This window comes from Lissotriton vulgaris, chromosome 2_1 (assembly GCF_964263255.1).
Source record: "Lissotriton vulgaris chromosome 2_1, aLisVul1.2, whole genome shotgun sequence".
NCBI classification, from domain to species: domain Eukaryota; kingdom Metazoa; phylum Chordata; class Amphibia; order Caudata; family Salamandridae; genus Lissotriton; species Lissotriton vulgaris.
In genome coordinates this window covers 369,458,797-369,482,633 of record NC_141687.1, presented here as the reverse complement: position 1 = coordinate 369,482,633, position 23,837 = coordinate 369,458,797, and the positions used below count along the sequence as shown (strand labels likewise).

Sequence of the window (23,837 nt, the reverse complement as noted above, 5' to 3'; positions counted from 1 at the left end):
TATTCACGAAATAAATACACCAAGTCGTTGCTGGTTCTCATTTATTCTTTTGCATGGAAGACCAGATTTTTAGATTGCAACGCCTTTGCCTCTTGTTTTGTCCTTTGGGTATTCCATAACAAGTTAATAACTTGTGGGAATTGAGTATTCCAAGATCCCAGTTTATTTGTTGAAGGACCAAATGTCCGTTGAGATCTTATTGCATATAGTGTTCAGTAACATATTCTGTTTGGTGAATGTTTTGATTAGGATGACTTTGAAGGCTGAGGTTTATGGTCTACAAGCCGGTGGGAGGACTTTCAAAACACTCGGATGACAGAGACGTTGCCTCCACACGCCCTCCAGCAGCTCACCTGCTATATTTACAGTTCCCTTTTACTTTGCACTTTACTCGGGCCTACCCAACGCAGATTGTTCCTGTTTGGACCGCTGTGCAGGACATGGTTGGTACTAAAACGTTAAAATAGAAACATTATCCCCATGTGCTGAGGGGAAACTCAGTAATAAACCCCAAATTTTTGTAGTTGGTTTCTAAAAAGTAAAAAACCTAAAAATGTGACTTGGCCGCCATGACATGGTGGCCTGAAGGGCAAGAACTAATGCTGTAATCCATAAGAAGTCTGTAGGTAGCCACGAAGTAGGTTGTAGGCAAGAGGTTTATTAAGCTTAGTTACAGTAGGATAATAGGTTCAGCAGTGCAGCCTCACCAGGAGCAGCATCCTTGCGGCTCAGCCCACACACCCCAACTGTCTCTGTCAACCACACCAGGCACTCCAGCATTCCACTACCTCATCAAGCATTCCAGGATTCCACACACATCACATTCATACTGGCTGAGCAGCAGGGAACAGATAGCCAAGGGAAGTGATGCAAAGCAACATTACACGTTACAACATCTAGCACCATATCTGCAGTGTGACATTCGTCGCATTCTTTTCCGCCGCTGGATGACTGAAATCATCTTTCATGATGTATGTTGTCTCCACTAGGACATGTCATCGGAGCAGCAGTGACATGATTCCACACAGGAAGCCGTCATCAAATGATTTGATTCCTTTGTGTTGTGCAGATGTTTTCTGACTTGGGAAAGCATAGCATTTTCACCATATGAGGCAGCGATTGTATGGAACAGCCAAGGTTTGATTTTTTTTAAGTGGATGCATCAGAAGCACGCTCATCATTTCACTTAACACCGGTTACTCCATGATCAGTTGCCTGGAGTGTATCGTGGTGCAATGCGACGGTTTAAAATATAGCTTTAGTGGACATATTGGGATGTTTTTTGCAGAGTTTTATATAGCGTGAACTAGACCCGAACCCAATCGGGTATTACAGCGCTTTACATAGCACCAGTTACGTTACATGAGGATACACATTCATTTTTTAGGCACGCAGTGATTAAGTGATTTGACCAGAATCACTGGCGTCGTTACCGAGACTCGAAACCAGATCCCCAGGTCCGAGGTCGAGCGCCCTAGGCATTAGGCCAACTCCTCATGCAGCCTTACATACCTACAGCAGACTACTGAGATGTGTAGCATTTGAACACGCATGTTATAGCACTTTATCTTCGGTAACGGCAGCAGTAGTACACAAGAACGAAGTGTAATTCCTCGTGATTAGGTCATACTCTTATCTGGAGGCCGAGTCAACACTCCATCCACATCAGGATGTAATACATCCAGCCCCAAGACATTCAGCCCATGATGAAGGTGCTACAGACTCAAGACAATAAAGTCAGAGTTACCCATCTTGATGAGAATCATGTTACACAGATATTTTAGAGGCAACTTCATTAACCAAGTGAGTTATTCAAGTCAAAATTAATGTGGAATTGAAGTTATGAGAGAACAGATATTCTGAAGTACATTAAGAAGTGTGTTTTATTTGTACCCATGCCAGCTCTCCTGTAGCCTCTGCCTCACTTGTGCTCCCCATTACTGTATTCCTACCTTGTTGTTATTCTCTTGTTCTTCTGTTACTACGTTTGTATTTATTGTTTTGCTCTTCTGTTGCTGATGTGGCAGTGGCATAACGGAACTTGAGGTTGACCCCCCTGCAAAGTACAAGGAGAAGGCCCCTCCTTCCAGGACCACCACCTACCACTTTTGCTGAAGGGGCCCCCTCAGCCAGGGCCCCACCAGCATCTCAGGGGCTGCAGGGGCATCTGTTACGCTACTGTGATATTGTTTTTCTCTCTCTGATCTATGATCTCCAATCTGTTGTTTCTCTCATTCCTTGCCAGTTACTCTGATAGCCTTAGTTTATAGTATGTCTAATACTGTTCTGCTCTTTCTCTAATCCTTATTTTCTAACCTTAACTTATTTAATTTCAATTACTGCTGTACTGTTTATCGCTGTTCAGCCGCCAGCTCATTTTACTGCCATAGACACCGTTTTTTTCCATCCTGCTTAATGCCTCCTGCTAACCCCACCCAGCGTCCCTAACCCTCACAAGACCTACTTATGAAGGCCGTAGCACAGCAGCACCACCAGCTCGCCAAAGGCAAGCCAGTCGGTTCCTGCTCACGCCTGGACTGCACCCAGTGCCATGAACCCTGTATCTCTTGTCACCTGAAACTACACTGGTGCCGACCTCATAGCCTCGGGCCCCAGACTCCGCAATAACAACTTCTTCCGTACCTCTCCATGCCCCGCAGTAGGACTCTTCTCTTGCCGCCACTGTCTCTTCTCCTGCAACCATCGGAGCACCGGCAATTGCAACTGCCACTATCACGCCTAGCCACGAATGCACCTGGACATCTCCACTGCCCCCTGCTCAATGTCCAAATCACTCTGCAAATATGCGACTGAGGTATAGGACACCATCAACACCCTCACTCCGACAGCGTTTTCCTCACCCAGACCTGGCTCTACCCCGCATCCTCGCCCAGCATCATCAAGGCCATGCACAACGGATACAAGATAGCACACCAGAACTGATTCAACACAAATAAACCATCAACTGCTCAACTGCTGCAGAGGACACCACCCCGTATATGGAACATCTCAACTTCCAAAACCACCATCAAAGGTACCCCTTGCCTACAGACCTCCAGTACCACACTGTAGCTTCTGCAACACCAGCCCTGAATTTTTTACACCACAAGCAATCAATACCAAACACTGCATCTTCCTTTTAGACCTCAGTTTCCACCTCGCTGACCTTAACTATGCCAACACAGCCAACCGCCTCAAAAGCATGAACAACATTAGCCTCACTTAAGTAGTCATCAGCCCCACAAACAACACACAACACACGTTCGACCCAATTTATACAGCCAATGACTATGTCAAGTACAGCCATGCCACTTAGCTCACCTGTACGGAACACTTCACTATCACAGGAGCTCCCAGCACTGCCACCAAGCTGTCCAGCACGTCACGATGTAGCTGGAACAAAATATCTGAAAGCCAATGGACCAACGCCCTAAACACCTCCCACCCTGACACACCAACCAACCTTGATAAAGCTGTCAAGAACTCCACCACCTGGATTACTGAATGCGCCAACATAGTTGCTCCCACCAAATCCTCCAAACTCAGGAGCTCCACCAAGTATGCCAGTTGGTACACCTCAGAACTGAGATTGCATCTGTAAAAAGGAAATGGTGCACCAGCAAGGAGCACTTAGACTGCACCACCTTCAATACATCGCTCAACCACTACTACCAACTCCTGAAAGGGATAAGGAAGAATTCCCTAGCCAACAGCATGGAAGTCAGCCCCAACCACAGCAAAGACCTCTTCAGCATCAACAAGGAGTCCTTTAAAGCCTCAGCAATTGAAAACATCATCACCCCTTACCAAGAGCTCTGCAAAACCGTAGCAAACTTCTTCCATGACAAGATCTCCACTATTTACAAACACTTCGAACCCCATACTTGCCACTTCCGATATGCTCAGCCTCCTTGCTCCTGCAGACAAAAGGTCCAACCACAGGAACACCGTGTGGGATCAGGTCATCACACAGAGCACCACTACCATGATGCATTCTATCCACTCAGGAGCACCCATGAACCCCTGTCCCCACATGGGTTATCAGCAAAAAGCTTACCGCCATCTTCAACACATTCATCACCTCAGCCACTTTCTCAGAAGTATGAAACACACTGAAGTCAAGCCCCTCCTCAACAAGCCGTCCACCAATCCCAATGAGTTCAAGAACTACTGACCCATCTCTTTGCTCTTCTTTCCTGCAAAAGCCCCGAAAAGGCTATCAACTGCCAACTCATGGAATACCTGGAGAACAATAATTTTTTGGACTCATCCTAATCTGGATTCCATATGAACCACATCACCGAAACGACCCAGATGGCAGCAACTGACGACATCAAAGCCCTCCTAGACCGGGGAGAAACGACCGCCCTGATCCTTCTCGGCCTCTCAGCAGCCTTCAACAGCATGTCACACCTCACGCTGATCAAGAGGCATCACCAGATTGGAATCCAAGAGGACGCCCTCAAATGGATCGCATCCTTCCTCACAGGAACAACCCAGAGAATCTTCCTACCACCCTTTATCTCGGAACCCAAGAACATCATCTGCGTGTCCCTGAAGGTTTATCCCTCAGTTTGACTCTGTTCAATGTCTACATGACCCCTGACCAACATTGTGAGAACTCATGGATTGAACATTATATTCTACGCAGATGACATCCAGCTCATCCTCTCTCTATCAGCATGCCCATCCACCACAAGGACCAACCAGCATGACCAACTGGATGCAAAATAACTGCCTCAAACTCAACACAGACAAAACAAAAGTACTAATCTTCGGGAACAACACCTCCCCGTGGACCGACTCTTGGTGGCCAGCTTAAATAGTGCCTTCACTACTCCTACAGACCATGCCCAGAACCTCTGAATCATCCTAGACAGTAAACTTGCTATGAAAAAAAACGGATCAATGTAGTCTCCTCTGCCTGCTTCCTTACTCTCCACAGGCCCGAAAGATCTTCAAATGACTCCCATTCAGCTTTAGAAGTACCGTCACTCAAGTCCTCATCACCAGCCACCTCGATTACGGAAACGGAGTCTATATAGGAATTACCAGACACCTCCTGAAGAAACTGCAGACCATACAGAACTCAGTGGCCGCACTCATCCTCGACCTCCCCAAATGTACCCACATCACCCCACACCTCAAGGAACTCCACTGACTCTCCGTCCACAAGAGATGTCAATTCAAGGTGCTGATCCACACTTACAAAGTCTTGCACTATCAAGGACCAGCATACATCAGCCACCCCCTGAGGTTCCACCAACCTTCAGACCCCTGTGCGCCACTTCCCTCTCCCTTGCCTACTCTCACAGCATAAGCTGAAAGAACAGAGGAGGACACTCCTTCTCCTACCTAGCCACAAATTCCTGGAACAGCCTCCCTCCTCTCCTCAGGCTCTCACCCACTCTTCAGAAAATTCAGAAAGGGACTCAAGACCTGGCTGTTCAAGAAATTTCACCGTAGCAGCATGACTGTCAGCGTCTGGAAACCCTCGCGGGTGAATAGCAGTGCTCTATAAATCCTATTTGATTGTTTGATTGATTTGTGGCCGTTTAGCAAGTGTCCTGTCTTACAGTGGTTTTAGGTGTATATTTAATGGTGCATTATAAGCCTTTACAGAAAGTTTTAAAAATCACACAATTTTAAAATCACACACAAATAAGGATAACAATCCTGTTATATTTATTAGGAAAAAAAACATTTTGGAGGTGTTCCAAGTAATATAAAAGTACTAATGCTTGCTTTATGTTGCTGATGCTTTGTGTTGCTGATGCTGAGAGGTGAAACCATCACATACAATGTTGTTTGCTTTAATTCGTTTAATTTACCTGCAAAGTACACACTGCAGAATTAATTATTTGGTGATGTCTGTTTGTGAATGTGTGAGGGTAGTGTTGTCTTGTTAGCCATGTGTGCCTCTCTGTATATTTCCTGCATGAGCGCTTGTACCTGTAATCAGGGCCAACTTTAGCACTGGTGACAACAAATGCAACAATTTATTTGGGCACCCCCAACAATTACCCCACTCCTCAATTGATTTCCTCACTATCACCCCCAGCAGCACCCATTATCTCTCCACATCCCCTCCCTCACATGCATCTAATTTGTTTTATAGTGCTACTTATACCAGTGTAGGGTGTTGGAGCACCTTACATCACACACACCCATTTTACAGATACAATGAATCCCACATTTGTAAATCAATCTATAGGAAATGTTATACAAGATAATGAGGATAAAATGCCATCCATACTAGGAAGTAGTATGTTTTAAGAGTGTTCAATGTGGAGAAGTACAAACTGAGGATTTAAATCATACAACAGGGGTTGGGATTGGCTTTACTAAGAATGTATTTCTACCCAAACGAACCCCATTTAGCAACATTAGTACTAGGTTCTCCCCTATACCATGCATTTTGCATGCAGCTCTTTGATGGTAGTTCATAGGTCACTGGGCTATATGAGGATTCTAACTTATGAACTGCAAGTAACAAAAAGATCTCTGTGACAAAAGAGTAACCCACTAAGCCAGCCACATCAAATCCAGTTCTATGATCTGCATGGTACACATTCTTTGCAGCAGGCATTTTAACCCTCTGCTCTATTTTATCATGAGTCAAAACTGCTATTAGACAAAACTCTGATCTTTCTCCAGCAGAAACATTAATCACCAGCGTTATCTTGACATTGTCATTTTTGCCTGAAAAGCTGCTGGACAATCAAGGAACCCTGCAGCAGGGGCTTTTAAACCCATACGTTATTACATTACACAGTCCCCTCCCCTCCAATTAAGGTCAGGGTCAGGTTCAGCTGCACCGGTTGCACTACCCTCGAGCAGGCCCTGCCTGTAATGTTGGCATGTGTACCTGTCTTTTCTCAATATGTTTTCTGTCAGTATATCCCATATACCAAAGCCAGACCTATCCGCTTCATTAGTGCTTTCTTCTGCAGTCACTCGTCTGTCTTTGGTCTGAATTTCCTTTCGTTTTTTAGCCTGCATTTCATTTTAAGTTCTACGAATTTGAAAACAGCGTTTCTTGTTGAAAACTGTCCCTTGAAAGCCTGTACACTCACATCACATATGACATGTGCATAGTCGACATTTGTGGTAATCTTTTCAAGCCAGTGCTTAATGTCTTCAGAAATAAGTGGCAGGTCCCAAGGTACCACTTTAGAGATCATTGCAGTTTGCACTCCTCCACTGCCCCTGCCAGCACTACAAAAATGACTCTACTATTGGACTTGATGTGCTGCTATTATTATTTTGTGTATATCGATTTGCTAAACTGATGTGCTCTATTGAAAGTAGGTGGGCATCTCCATCATGTGACAGACGGTCATGAAAAAGTGTTGGAGTGAGACATTTAGGGCCACATGTATGATCATTTCATTTTTTCGACACACCAATTAACTTTTTTTTGCAATTCACAAATAGCAAGTCGCAAAATGAAATGCACAACAGTGTTTCAGACACTGTTTGCAATTCCCAAATGGGTCGCAACAGACCTGCCTCATTAATATTCACTTTGCGACCCATTGGGAATGAGCGGCACTCACAGCAATGGTGGCCTGCTGGGGTCAGAAGACCACCATATCTGTAACGGTATGCATTTAAAAAGAAAAATGAAATGTTTCTGGTTCATTTTTTAATAATAGGCACTGGTCTGTGCTCTTGAAAAAGTTTTTGATGCCAATCACAAACGGGAAGTGAGCCCTTCAGGACCCCTTCCCATTTGTCACTGGCTTACCAGTTACCACTTACTTGAAGTAGGTGGCAAACTGCAATAGTTTTTCAAATGCATTCCGGTCGCAAAACAGTTATACATCCCCCTGCGGCTCGCTATTAGGAAGAGATTACCTTGGCACACCTCTTTTTTAATAGTGACTTGCAAACCCTATCTTGTTAGTCGGTCACAGGGTACTGACTCGCAAAATAGGGATGATACATGCTACAGTCCATTTTAGCGCTCGCAAACAACCCACTTTGCTATCTGCAACCTCTAGAAATGGTCATACATGTGGCTCTAAGTGCCTATGCCGAGCACCAGAAAACAACAGCACTAGTTAGGCACTGGTTCAAATCCCCAAGACAGTCTCACTTTTAAACCATTTCCTAACCCTTTAGTAGAAGGTGCAATATAAAAAATACTATGTATGGCCAGGTGCGGCCTGTGCAGGTAAGAGCGGTGGGGCAAGACAGGTGGGGGAGTCGATCTACGACAACGAGAAAAACTGAAATAAAAAGAAAACCACTTACCCTGCGCCCGCTGCATCGGCAAGTCGGCGAGGCCAAGGTAAGTGGTTTTCTTTTTAAAATATGTTTCCCTCGTTGTCGTCTGTTGACACCCCTCGCCTCACCGCTCTAACCTGCATGGGACAAGCCTGTGTATGACATAACACACCTTAATTTTGCTTGCCTTTCCTGCAGTGTCATGTGGCACACGGCTTACTGTTTAACTGTCTCTTTGTGAAATACTTTCCAGAATAATTGATATTCAATAGCTTTAATCATTCACTTTAAAAAAAAAAAATCGGAATTACTCAATGTAATACTCATTTGCAATATTAATCATTCAATATTTCCTGGAACTACGAGGGCTGGTACTTCATAGAATAGGCTATCTGATTTGACTTGGCAACCATCTGGTAGTCATACTGCCAAAGAAATAAAAGTGGTTGAATTAGCAAGAGTTGCCAGCTAGTGAGTTTGAACTTCAATACATTTACTTAATCGTCGCACAACATATAACTTTACGGTTACATTAGAACACAAAATGGGATTTAAAAGCTACCAAGTTTCATCGAAGCCTGGTGTAGAGAGGTGAGCGCATTCAGTTTGGTTTGGCGAAGTCCAGGTGGTACATGACCAGGGAGCTGGGTCTGGTTTACTTTGAAGTAAAAATAGTGTTTTGTAGAGTGGAGCTAGCTGAAAATGAATCCTCGAACGCCTCATGTTTCTACATTGAAGGGTTGTGGAGGTGCTTGGACCTGGAAGCCAAAGTGGAGGGTAACGGGCTAACTGTGCAGCCCCCCTCCACTCTGCCACCCCAATTGCGATGAGCTGAGCCTTGATTTTGTGCATGCAGAGGAATTTCTCTTTCAACCAGTGCAGGAATCTGACTAAGCGAAAGAGATGTCAGCAGCATGTTTAGGTTGTTCTTAAGGTGGAAATTGATTAATTTATTGTCTGTGGATATTTGAAAGTTTTTCATACTGCTGAAGAAGTCTGTGGTGGCTGCTCCAATTTTGGGGTGGCGGGGCAACGGATGGGTGGGGCCAGAGGTGAGGGAAAAAGATTTTGTTTTTGAAACACTTACCTGATCCTGCACCCGCCACCTCTGTGCTCCTCTCCTGATGTTGGTCATGCTGCCTGTACAGTTTCCCAGGGGGTAATCACAGCGCTGCTCTAATGCTAGTGCCAGGATAATTGACTGGAGTGGGCTGACTTGACGCTCGCTCAGGCCCAGGGAGCCTGGGGCTTTTTTTCAACCTGGGTGTTGCAAAACAGCTGGGTTGGAGAAACATGAGTGCGTATGTATGTTTGGCTGGCCTAAGACGGTCGGCCCAACTGATATGCGCACTTACAAGTGCCCAACACTCCTCCCTGTAGCGTGATACTCGGCGCGATAGCCCCGCCCGCCCTAACCTCGGCTGGCAGAACTGAAAAATAAAATGATAATAACGTGGTTTTACCATCATTTTATTTTTCAGAGGGGCGAGGCTCCTTTGCCATAAAGGAGGAGCCGCCCCTTCGAGAAGTTCTGCCAAGGAGCACTCAAAGTGCAAGCAAGGGAGGAGCTTTTAAGCAGTGGTGGATCAGAAAGATGCAGCGACGGGGGTGCTAAATGGGGATTAATGTACAAGATGAAAATTGTGTTACTTTACTTCAGCACAGCTCAAGTTTTCTGTAGCTGATCTGCAGGCTTTGTGATGGAATAAATGGAATAGGCGAACGGATTGAGTTCGGCCCTCCCTGTGCAAAAAAAAATGCTTTCCAAAGAAGAGGAGGGAACACAGCTTGGAAATCTTTGGACCTCAATGCAGGAAAAATATAATAGTATCTTGTACATCTTATTGTTTCTCCTCGTATGGGCTTTAAAGTTGTCCACCTAAGTTTATATATATGATGGCGAAGACATATTGATGAGTCATTCGAAATATGCATTCCCTTTGAATAATCACTGCTCCTCAGGATAGATTGTACGCACAGGTTTCACTCACACGTATCTGCCATAGTAAGTCATCACCTGACATGAGACCTGAGACTACCACTCTTTTGAGGCCTACCTGAGGCAGACGAAATATATCTTGACTCTAGAGCATTCTGCTCATTGTCACATTTAAAAACACTCCTCCTCCTCAGTTTGACTGGAAAAATTCCAATTGTGGCTTGTATACTGAAACTTTGAACTTAAGTGACAGTATTGAGGACTTCCAGGCTGAGTGCCCTGCAGTAAGTGTGAACAAAAACCCTTTATGTTTCGATCTTAGAGTGCTTTGTAACACACTCCACAAACACTGATTCTCAACATTCATGGGGTCGTTGAAGTGAGACCACCAACTCTTCCTTAGTGGTGAGGAGTTAGGGAAGGGAAACATCCTTTACGACGCAACTTTTACCACGCAGTGCCTTTACGACGCAACTTTTACAACGCAAACCATTACAACGCATTGCGCTGGGGGGCGCTCTAGCATAGGGAATAAGTTTAATTTACTATCCAACACCTTCCCTAGTGTCCACGGGGACTGGAGTTGGAATAGTAAATTAAACTATTCACTATCCAGCACCCCAAGGCACTATGCGTTGTAAAGGTTTTCGTTGTAAATACCGCGTTGTAAAGGCATGCGTGGTAAAAGCATGCGTTGTAATGTCATACATCCGTTAGGGGAAGACAATGGAATGGAAACTATTGGATAAATAGGGATTTTGCCCATTTTCAGTTTCTGTTCTAGTTGCTGCGTTCATGAACCCCTAGACCAGGGGTAGCTACCGCCGACTGTGCCAGAGTTGCCAGTTGCCAAACCTGACCAGCTGTAGTTGATGTCCATTACATAGTCACTGTATAACTATGTATGAATAGGTGAGTTTGTGTGTGCATCTTTCACTTTGTGTGGCTTCTTGTATGTTTAGTTATCCATTGCTGTGATTTTTGAATAACATGGCGCTATATATATATATATATATATATATATATATATATATATATATATATATCATGCATAGAGTGACACATAAATTATGCAAAAAAAATAAGCAGAGAACTCTGGGTAGTTCTCAAGTTTACGTGGAAAGCAGCTCCAATATAAAGCACTCTTAACACCAGCGACACTGTAAATTTTTAAGCGTAGGAATAGCACAGTGCCATCCACACTGAGATAGAAAGGGACAAAGTCTTTTGCCATTTCCACAGCAAAGTCTTTGAGCATAGGATTAGCACAATGCAATCCTTGCTGAGCTGTAAAATGGGCAATTCCTTTTACCACTCCAGGCACGGTATTACAGCTAATGATTGGTAAAATACTATCCAAGATGGTATTTTACCAATCCAAGGCTGTAATACTGTGCTACCCAGAGTTCTCTCCTTTTTTTGTTGCATATATATATATATATCAGTGCTTTCAAGGGATCTCTCTTAGCAGCCATTCTACTCAGTAGAGTTGCGTCATACTTGAAGCATCTAATTTTATTGCACATGGTAAAATAATTTAACATGATCAATTTGTTTTTTCTCTATTCCATCTCCTATCTGCCACCATCCTTTAATCATCCAGAGATCGAATCGCTCGTATTGGCCTGGGAGTGATCCTGAATATCTCCAAAGAGCGAGAAGACCTGAAGCTGGCACGCAGTGTCTCTGGCATCCTGGAACATATGTTCAAACACACTGAGGAAACTTGCCACCAGCTCATCTCAGACGGTGGTCTTGACGCTATCCTTTATTGGTGCCGCTGGACTGACGCCGTTGTGTTGCGACATTGTGCCATGGCTTTGGCCAACTGTGCCATGTACAGTGGACCTGCCAACCAGCGGCTTATGATTGAGAAAAAGACAGCTGAGTGGCTCTTTCCCTTAGTGTTTTCCAAAGAGGACGAGCAGATCCGCTTCCATGCTTGCCTGGCCGTAACTGTGTTGGCCACAAACAAGGAGATTGAAAAAGAGGTGGAGCGGGCAGGCACCCTGGAGTTAGTGGAGCCTTTCATTGCGTCATTGGACCCTCAAGAGTTTGCTCATAAGTTGCTAGACAGCAGTGATAATATGCAGGGCCGGACAGCTGGTGATCTGCAGCGCCTGGTGCCGCTTCTGGACAGTTCACGCTTGGAAGCACAGTGCATTGCTGTTTTCTATCTGTGTGTAGAAGCCACGATTAAATCCATGCAAAAGAAAACCAAGGTAAGACCATACACCAGCATCTGAGTAGACTTGGCCTCCCGGGAGTCCATATGTGGAGATATTGGAAGTGAAAAGTCGTATTGTTATTGTAGTCCTACTTTCCCTATATTTGTGCTAAATAACCTTTTATTTGACACATATGTGGTGTATGTGGCACTAACCTTCTCAGAAGTGGGCTGATTTCCTTATTCGATATGAAATATTTAGTTAAGGGACATAAATCACTTTTACTTAAGAATAATCATGGTGTCTCCATCTTGGTCAATGTCACCCAGGAAACCCTTTATGTGAGTCTCATACTGGTGGTAATATCACAAGTGCACGTATGGCTGGGTACCATATTTTATAAGTGCACCTGTTACAGCTAGGCAAACACAAGTACACAGGATCTCAGCTCTCCGGAAAGCCATACTTCACTGTCATTCGGGTAAGCACTTTCACGTGCAGCCCCACACTCTGAAACACACATATGCGGCAATGTTTCTTCCCTCCTCCACTACATGCAAGGGGACTTTTTCCCTTCATATTGGGGATAACTCATGAATGTCCTACACCAGCCCTGGTGCTGTAACACGTTAAATGGTGAGCTGCAGTAAGTACAAACAAGCAGATGTCAGGCCAGTCTTACCTAATCCCTTAGCGTCCACCTAATAACAGCCTATGCCTTGAATCCTTTGCTGGAAAGCATAAGGCATGTCAATGACTGAGAGCCAAAATCTATGAGTAGTGTACTCCCCATCAACAGGAAAATAACATTTCATCTAGTGCTCTGAACCTGGGTTGGCACCCCTACAGCTGTGACCTGCAGCATTTCACCCGCTTACTGCCTGTTGAGGAACGAGTGTGCAGAAGTTCTGGCAACTCCTCGCCATCATCCTCTATGTGCCTCTGGAGGAGTGGGTGCTGATACATAGAGACTCTGGAAATATGTCCCATAGTGTCTCGACCAGGCCTAGTGTCAGCCCCTTTAACCCTTGGGCCTATGCGAGTTTGGTCCATCCTGTTGGAGGGTGGGTGCTTCATTTAGAGCCTACATGAAGATGGGAGGAGGATCTCTTCCCCCACCTAACATGCTGGTCTAGGCAGCGTGAAGGACCTGCAGAGCTGCCCCAAAGAGAACTCCCTTGGAGCATCTCGCTCTCATCTCACTGGTTGGAAGTGAACTGAACTATCTGTAAAACTCCACACCTAACACACGGTAACATTCCTTGAGAACTTACCGGTCAGATCACAGCTGTCCCTGTCAAACATCTTGGAGCTTAATATATTCTGCACTTATATTAAATCCCAAATAGTGATGATGATGTTTTAAAAAAAAGTGTTTTAATGTGAAACCATCTGAAATGTTTTGTATGTATAGAATGTTTTTTGTAACAAAATAAGTAAGAGTATATATAAGGGAAAAAGGAAAAAAAAAAAAGAACAAAAGAAACAAAAGGATAAAAATGAAACAATACAACAAAGACTAAATATCAAATATATACAAAAAATAAATAACCTTGATCAGAATTCCATGGGTTGAGAATGATTTGTTATTATAATATACTTGTCTAAGTTACTCATGAACTATTAGTACACATAACCCGGTGTGCACGCTGTGTTTTTCCAAATAATACTTTACCTTGCTAGGGTTTATCCGATTAGGCAGGGGCCCCAATTTTTCCAGAAAACATCTTGGAGCTTGCATCTGAATTTTTACCTACAGCAGATACATTGTTGTCCCTTCTGGTGGTCTTCCCAAACCTCGTGGTCTTCCCAAACTATGGGTCACCCTACACATTCTGCAATCACCAACACTTTGTAGTAACACCTGCAAACAACGTGGGAAAGGTAGTACCACAGTTTCACATGCTTTGCCACCAGGAACTGACATATAGTTTGTTCACAGCCCTGTTACGCATATTTAGATAAATCCGTGTTTGCATTTCTTAATTTAACTTCGTCATCCTCTGCTGCTCCAATGAGGTAATTCAAATGCCATTGAGAGCTGTCTTTGCATTAAGCTTCAGGAGCAGTTCAGATGTAAGCTGTGGGATGTCTAAACATAAAGAGAACTCATCCATCGTCTGCAGAAAAGCAGGGTCCAGCAATTAAATATTGTTTGGAGTAATTTATGGCGCTACCCCAGGCTAAAGAGGAAGAATCGAGCAGCTACTTTCCCCATTCCCAATCCAGGTGCTGCTCCACAGAGGTTAATCAGGAAAGCAAAACCCTTAAAGAAGCTGTATCCAAACATGACCTTGAGCTAGTTTTAGTTTGTCAAAAAGGCTGCAACTCCACTCTAGTGCTTCATTCGTAAAAGAATTAGTACCGGTGACCAGGCCTCTGCAAGTGTCGGTACGACCAATAGCAAGGCGGATTAATCTTGAATTCATCTCTTTGCCTCTTTAATCCACTATCAGAGTCTCCCTGTCCTTTTATCTCACTCTTGGAGTTCTTTTTTTCTCCTTTCGTGAGTATTTTTAGTCTTTCTCTTCCCTACTTCTTTCTGTGTTTTTCCCTCTCTTGTATTTGGTAAAGGACTGAAGCAGAAAAATAAGTGCCAGGTTTCTCCCACCAGCAACCACTGGCTCAATTTAGGCACTGGGTATGTCAGCCCATGCAGAACAACAGTCACAAAATATGACGTTACTGGTCAACTGGATGTTCTCTGCACAAAGGCATGGGACCTACTTGAGGAAGTTACATTGATGTGAGGCTTTGAGTTTCAAAGTCTCACGTGAGCATCTGAGCAGCTTTGTTGTTGTTCAAACAACAAAGCAGATATTTTTCTTCAGGAACTTGGTCACCCTGTGTTTACCCTGACCCGACTGAAATAGACCTCGTTCCTTTATAAGTCTGTGGGCAAAATGTTTTTGGTTCTTAGGGCCTGATTATGATGTCGGTCGGAAAGCTTTTTGACAGACTCCTTGTCGGAACATGTTCCGACAGTCTGGTGGTCGGAGGTTTTGTCGGACCGATTGTGATGCTTCCAAGCACGGTTCGGAAAGTCTCCGCTTGACTTCAATGGGAGCTCGTGTACAGAACAAAAACACAGGCTCCCATTGAATAAAGGGGTGGTTTTGGAAAACCATGCACTCTGTGGCGAGCACCCCATGGTGCCTGTCACACTGTGCATTGTTCTGCAGGGGGTCCCAGTCGGAGAGGCTGTCGGAATCCGACATCGTAATCAGTCAGTCAGAAACGCTGTATATTGAGCTTAGACCGACTCGGAGTTTCTGAATGCCGGTCGGAAACGAGTCAGAATGACCGAATGGTTACCTTTCCATCATAATCAGTCAGTCGGAAATGTTTCTGACTTAGTCGGAAACATAGGTTCCGATACGTTTAGGAAAATCCAAATGCCGTTCGGAGCCTTTCCGACCGACTTTCTAATCAGGCCCTAAATTCTGCAGCATTTTGGGATCTATGCTGATCTGCAAATGTTTCTATTACTGAGTAAAATTAATGATGTAATGGATGTATTCCAATCATGATCAAAAAGTCTTTATTCAACCAATAAAATGGTCATAAAAGCACATAGATTATAACCACAATCCTATCAAACAGCAAATAACAACACCACAGATACAATGAATGAAATATATATCCGTCTTTCCACGAACTAAGAAAACTATACAATCTTTTATATTACATAAAAACTTTCATGAGTTCCATACAAACAAAATATGGTTGTAAAAGTTACTAGGTAGTTAATAAAATTATTATAGCTGAAGCCATCTATAAATAGATTAAAATACAATGTGCAATTGGGTTGTCTGAATACTAGAACTCTAATAATACAAAATAGTATAAAATAAACAATTTCATAGGGCTGGAACAATGACATCAATAACATTTGATGTTCATGTAAGACGGTAAAAACAAAATATTTTACATTGCATAATGTTTCCTGAGATTTATAGCAGCAGTGATATAATTAAGTGTAGCCATTCAAATTTCAGGTGAGGCTAAAGATTAAAAGGCCCTCTTTATGGAAGGAAAAGGGCTTGTGTAGAAGGATAGGGCGTAAAATCGGAACCCTTAACATAAGACACAATGTGCAAAATACTATAAACTACACAGTAGTTTGGGTTGAAATGTCGTCACACAGACACTCGGTAAAAGAAGTAACCAAAGAACCAGCCAAGAGAAAGATAACTGAATGATGAATTGGATTTAATCTCAGCCTTGTTAAGTAGAGCTATGCTGAGGATTAGCACACCATATTAGGTAGGGCTCAATTCAAGAAGTAGTAGATATTTGCATATCATTAATAATGGAATATGAATCATGAGATTTTATTATCCTGCCATCTTCACAGTATGAAAAGAAACTCTTTCCACCCTTTCCTTGATCTGAGATCCTATTTTTTTAAGGGTGATAAAAAGATCAATCATACCCAAGGTAGAAACGTTTTTTTTTACATAAGCCAGTCATGGGATAGCATTCACATTTTCAAGATTTAGACAGTCAATCCAGACTTCCCTTGATAGACCAGCCCTGGAGGTACTCCAGAGTTTTAACTGAGGTACCAAAGGAGCTAAATTAATAGAGTCCTTAAAAAAACCAACCCCGCTTCCACATGTGCCATAAAATGTAAGGTTGAATTTTGTAAAGCTAAAAGTCTATCTAATAACCTATTTTCCACCATATGCAACTTCTCAAGAGATATGTAACCCCACACTCCAGGTTCATTAACACCAAGGGATAAACATTTACTTTTGTATAACTTTTTTTGCAATTCAAAATATCATTTCACCTCCAGCCCCAATCTTTTGTATTCTCTGGTTGATTAAACCCATCTAAGACCCATTCGTACTGATTAAAAGACTGTTAGGAGATAGGGTGGGGAAGCATTTCGCATCCTGTTAGCCCTGTCTGCCGTTTGTGTGTAAATGGACAAATATTATTCTGCAACCGTGCTAATGAGTTCTTTGTGGGGGATGACAGACTTGCTTATTAGGATAGTGGTTTCAGTGGCTTGGGTATTTGGGATTTGGAATGGGAACAGTACAAATGCTAAAATGTGTGCATTACTGGCAAGTAACTGGCCATTGCTTCCACACTGTCTACATGTGTTTAATGGTTGCCTCGAATCGCTGCTGGGGAGCTTGGTGTGCTCTTTTCGCGCTGATACACGAGGAAGAGTCACGCAGATGAAAACCCATTCCATGACTAGCCATGAGAGTGGTTAGCAAGTGGAAGACAGTCTGCAACAGTCGTTGGTGTTCCTGTGTAGTTTATTGCCCAGACCACTGACGTTATTAAGGCTGCAGGGTTAACAGCATAATTATACATTTACTCTAAATGCCATATGATTCAGTTGAATGCATGGCTTGTTAAAGATTGGGATCATAGTGGCCTATCTCCATGACGGTAGACTCAATTAGGTTAACCCTCACAGCAGCCCTCAAAACATTTGTTTAAGGAGGAGCCCAAAGATCAATGTTGTGATTAAAAAGATCAATTGGCACCCCGTCGGGGCCTGGAGCTTTATTGTTTGCTGCAGACTAGATAGCTGTAATAACAGTAAGGAGACTTATAAGATCAATCAACTATCCTCCTCAATGCACACAGAATAAAGGCTAATATCCTTGTCACAGCCAAACAATTCTTGAGCAGGATTAAAAATAGTGGAAAAATTAGTTATCCAATCCTGTTCAAGTATATGACACTATATACCATTTGAGGAGTTGTCTGTAAAAAAGGGCAGATTTGCAGCTTCCCAAAATAACCTAGGGTCTCTCAGGTTGGAAGCTTTTTGTATATCTTCCCTGGCCTTGAGTCTGAGGTCTTGCCTTCTTCGTTCAAGGGTTTGCCTAGAATTTTTCCTGGCTGCTCTAATCTCCTCTATGTTCCGTAGGGCTTTCTCAATGGCATGTTTTAATGCTTTAAGCGCTGCTTTGAAGTTGGGGTTAAACCAAGGATTGGGTGAGTACTCCTTGGCTGGTTTGTTATTAGACAACTCGATGGCTACACATTTAACAATTTTGATAAAACCTTCCACAATCCTCGCTGAAGAAATTTCAGGAGAAAGATAACAGAAAATGGCGCCAGACGTCTTATTAATCAGATTACTTAAAAACTTATTTGGATTGATGTTCCTCTGATGTATTCAAGCTCCTTTATTTGTTGCGTAGTTTACAGGTATCTTATTGGAAACACCCTCTTCACCTAGAGGACCAATGTACGGACATATAGAGATAGGATTATGGTTGCTGAAGGGGAGCTGGGAAACCTTATATTTCCAAAGATAACAAGCCAAAACAGCAGTTAAAAGGATAAAATCTATAATTCTTCCTCTACCTTGTCTTGTAACATTGGATGCCTTATATTGTCAGTAGGGAGATAATTAGAAACAAAAATTACATTCTGAGACAAAATGATCTGATTTAAAGAGTCACCAACAGAGAGTGTTTAAATTGATTGACTGAAAAAGTGCAAATACGATTCCCACCAAAAGAACATTTAGTAATATTAAAATCTCCTGCCCAAATAACTGAATGATCACCCTTATTTTGTCTATCACTAGAATCTGACAACTTCCCCAGATCTTGAACAATCTCTACTGGTTGCATAAGAAAAAAAATACAATAAAAGTTAACAACCACATTTAACCAATGTTTCACTCACAAATGTATGACTTGGTAGTATGGACTCGATGCTATTGCCATTACTCTCAAATTCTTAATGGAATATGAAATAAAAATGCCCAAACCTCCCTTTCCCCTCCCCACAGTTGAGGGGATCGCTTGTGAGCTATATGTTTTATAGTCATTTATTTATTTAAGGAGTTTTATATAGCTCTGGCCGGACCCGGGGGTATTGGAGCGCTTTACAACAGTATTTAGCAGGAGTTGTATAGTAGAGCAGTCATACGCATAAAGGTTCGGGAGTCCAAGAGTGCAGTGCATTCTTGAGGTAGTACGTGAGTCCTGAGGTAACCTCATTGTATGCATTGTTGAGGTAGTACATGAGTCCTGAGGCAACATAATTTTATGCACAATTGTCTTGGAGTGAGCTGAGGTGGATCTTTATGATACAAAGTCAAAGAGTAACGGTGTCAGTTAGCGTAAAGGCGGCGGCGGCTATCCATTCGGGAGGCAGCGGTTGAGGAAGAGGGCTTTTAGGTGTTTTTTTAATTTTGTGAAGGACGAGATAGTTCTGATACCTGCTGGGATGATGTTCCAGATTTTTGGCGCGTTTCCAGTGAAGGATTTATTCTTATGGAATCATTAGCCCGAGGTTTTTCGACGGCATATAGCAGATAAGCCAACTATTCTTCATTATTTGCTTTATACCTAAAATCTGCAATATTCCAAGATAGAAAATGAAACCATGCCATCTGCTGGTGTTGATCTTTGAACTGCTTACACAACATACTTGAGAGGTTGATAAAGAAGAAGTAATAATCACTCCCTGGTGGCAACATTCCTGCACTCTACTAGTCATGGTTGGATGTCAATCATTTTCTGTGAGACCTGAAAGTATTTCAGATCGATTTGGGTGTATAAAACTGTCCATAAAGGTCTGGGTTTGGTGAGGGTTATATATACGCTTGTGCTGACTATAAGAACCTTGGTTAAGCGTTGGCGGATTGAAAAAACCCCAATGGGGTACTTAGTTTACTGAGAACTAGGTTGTGACATGTCAAACAGGATGACAAAAAACATACCCACCAAGGGTCCCTAAGACTTAAGACTATGCAATCTCTTTCAACAGGTTTCACAGTGGGGCCAACCCATTTAACTCTATGAGCCATTATAATTTGCTCAATATTAACTTGGTTACAGTATACATTGCTTTTACACCAGTGACCAGCTATATTAATAAGACTATGACAGGGATCCTGAGTTTCTTCAACTAAAGGTGGGACTACTATTAAAATCACTATATAAGGAGTTCATTCTGGAGTGATATGCAAATGATCGGAAACAGTTGGGCCCTGTGAAATTGTACCATAGGCAGGTTTTTTATTCTTTCCGGAATTCACTAGTTCTGAAGAAGGTAGATCTGCAGTAACCCGGGGGCACCCCAATGAAATGACATCCCTCAGGGTAGAGATACCTATGCTATCCAATCCATGAAACCGTGGCAGAGTAGCTATTTGTGGCAAATGGCCATTGTTCCATAAAGGGGTTTCCCGTGTCAGCGTGTTCCACCACCCCATCCTCCGCAAGACCCCCCGCCAAATTTGAAAAGCCACCTTTGTCGCTGACGGCAGGGAATTACGTATCAGTGCAGAATACAGATTTGTGTTTAGGGAGGGATCCCCCATAAGACGTCACCCAACAGCATAAGCAGGGTCATCTCTACCCTCATACCACCATTCATTCAAGATAAGCAAGTTGGAGGCCATGTAGTATAATAGTAAGTTGGAGGTCGCCAGCCCTCCACAATACGTAGAAAGGAAGCATGTCCGCAAGGCAACTCTTACCGCTCCCCCAGCTCATAAAAATTGGCCAAGGGCAGCATTAACCTGCCGGAACCATCTAGAGGAGATCGGATAGGGGTGGTTCTGCAGTTGGTATAATAAACGGGGGAGCGAGACCATCTTAAAAAAGGCCATATATGGACAGTGGCATATGGGACCATGTCTTAAGATCCTCCCGCACACGTTCCTAAACCAGAACCAGATTCCTTTCCCATGACACAGCAGGTGAGTCAGATAGAAATATGCCGAGATACTTCATCCCGCCGGTAACCACTCGAACTGCCGAGGCGCAGGAGCCGAGACCTGATGCATCCCCAAGAAGCCACAAGGTAGACTTCCGAGGGTTCAAATAGAGACCCTGACGAGTCCCCAAAGATCTGCATGATACGGAGCAGCCGCGGCCCCGTCCTATCTACTTCGATAAGAAAAAACAAGACGTCGGCAGCATATAATGCAATACGATCCGACAACCGGTGCGCCCATTCAAAGCCAGTCACCTGCGCATCTACACGAACCCAGGCGGCCCGAGGTTCAACAGCCAGTGCAAATAAGTAGGGCGAGAGAAGGCAGCCCTGCCAAGTACCCCGTCCAATAGACAAGGTGGAGGAGGTAGAGCCGGCGACGCATACCGATGCAGTGAGATCAGTGTATAGGGTCAGGTAGGACAAAAAGAGTGGTCCAAGATTCAGTCTGCCGAGCAACGCAAATAAATACACCCAACTAAGGGAATCAAATGCCCTGTCCATATCCGCCAGTAACAGCGCCGCCCGTTCACTTAGCCCCCGAATGGTCACGACAGCCTCCTGTGCCCGTCGAATATTATGTCGAGTCGCCCTCTGGGGCATAAACCCGGCCTGATCTGGGTGTACTAAGGTTATAATATGGGACGAAAGTGGTTGGCTAGTGCCATGGCCAATATTTTAGCCTCAACGTTCAGGGGAGAGATGGGAGGATACCAGGCGTGTTGATCTGGGGGTCGGACAGGCTTATGAAACATCACCACCTCCGCGTGCCTCCAGTTGCGAGGAAGACAGACCAGATCTCAGGACTCCTCCACCACACTGAGGTAATGGGGTCCAAGCTCCAGAAAGTATTTCTTAAATAATTCACAGGGAAACCCGTTCGGCCCCGGAGCCTTAAAAGGAAATTAAGGTCCCCCAGGGCCGCACCCAATTCCTCCGCCGTGAGTGGTAGATCCAGCGCCGCACTCGCCTCATCAGACAAAGTCCAGGCGAGGGGTCGTCCAAAAATCGGCATATCACCTCTTCATGGAGACATTCGCTGGGGGCGTACAGCTCCACAAAGTATGTAGAGAAGCTTTCAGCAATGTCAGCAGAGTCCGTAAGGGGCACTCCATCTGGGCCCACTATACCAAGGAGGGTCTGAGAGGTAAACCCCTGACACACACAGGTGGAGCATCTTACTAGATTTATCACCCCATTGGTACACCCTACTACGCGTTGCCAGCCAAGTAAGACGGGCCTCATCCATAAGAAGAGCAGCATAATTCTGTTGCGCTAGTAGAAATTGTTGCTGGGCTCGATTACTAAGCATGGGCAAATTTTGCGAATCTGGCGTTCGCAAATTTGCGTATTTGCGAACTCGCAATCCGCAAAATCCGCGAATTCTCGCGATTTTGCGGATTTTTTGTTTTTATAGTGTTCGCAAGGGTTTCTGCCAGTTCGCGAGGATTTTGTACCAGTTCGCAATTGCAAACTTACTTGTCGGCACGCAACGGTCGAGACTATGTTGTTTCTACGTCTGGTTCATCATCACAGGTTCACAGCACCCTCTGTTTTAACACTACCACCCTCTGTTTCACCCATGCCACCCTCTGGTACATCAATGCCACCCTCTGGTTCATCATCATCACTGTAGATTATGGGGGGAAAAAGCAAGCACACCTGCCCTGCTTCAACTGACATGAATTAATTTGGGGTTGATTTATTAATGTGTCACTGTTTTAAAATTCCAGTCTGGCACCTGCTTCCTTATCTGTAATTTGCTTTGGGTCAGAGCAGGGTCATACAATTGTTGCAACTAGCAACTGAACCCTGGAGGGGCCCCAGTCAGGAAGCACTACAGGGGATGGTTACTAATGATGAATTTGAACTTTTGCACTTGCTGAGTGCTTTCAGTTTAGCAAAACTCGTTTTTTCTGCAGAACAGCAAATGTAATGCCCCAAACAAACTTACTTGTGAAAGTTGATTTCTAATCCAAAAGTGATCCAAAGAAAGTCAAAAGGCCTCAAATCCAAAAAAGGGCAGGCAAATGTCAACCTGAGGAGTTATTCTGATAAAAATCATCATTTTCAGAAGGTCTATGCTGCTTGCTAGTGGATTTCTTGTGCAGAATTGCAAATTTTGTAATTTCGCGAGTGCGAGATTGTTGCTGCCCGCCGCACCTAAATGTTCGCAATTGCAAACATACGCCGCACGCCGCAAAATTGTATCACCAAGAAAAAAAATCAGCTGCGTGCGAATTTGCGGATTTTCGGTAAATTCGCGAGCGTTCGCAGATCGCGAATTTACCGAAAATCCGCAAAATCCGTGAGCGGAACGGATTTTACGCCCATGCTTATCGATTACCCCCGGCACCCCTACAGCAATGATCTAGGTCTGCAATATTAGCCTCCGCTTGTAGCAGAGAATTCCTCCTGGTCCTGCGGACTGCCGCGCAAAAGGAGATGTCGACAACCCGTATAGTGGGCTTCAAAAGAGGTTCTACCCCAGAAACCGATCCCACATTAAGCGTCAAGTATTGATAAAGAGCGCTCTCTATACACTCCCTGTAATCTTCCTACTGGAGGTTCCACGTCTAGAGCCGCCAATGGAAAGGCTGCCTCACCCAGCCCATCTGCAATGTAAGAGCAATCAGTGAATGATCAGAGAGACCCCGCGGAAGGATATCAGCCTCAACCACCATACCAGCTGTGGCCCCGGGAACAAACAAATAATCAAGGCAAGAGTGGGAATCATGGACTGCCGAGAGATATGTATATCCCTGAACATTGCCATGTAGCTGGCG

At 43.9% G+C, this 23,837-nt stretch overlaps 1 protein-coding gene across 1 annotated transcript in view; it reads left to right on the top strand.

Annotated features, from left to right (window-relative positions):
* LOC147730367 (NAD(+) hydrolase SARM1-like) overlaps positions 1 to 23,837 on the top strand; it is a 200,787-nt gene that overhangs the window by 43,873 nt on the left and 133,077 nt on the right. Inside the window, exon 2 of the mRNA XM_086955172.1 lies at positions 11,775 to 12,393. Within this exon, the coding sequence (XP_086811298.1) occupies positions 11,775 to 12,393 (619 nt within the window). The remainder of the gene's footprint in view (positions 1 to 11,774; positions 12,394 to 23,837) is intronic.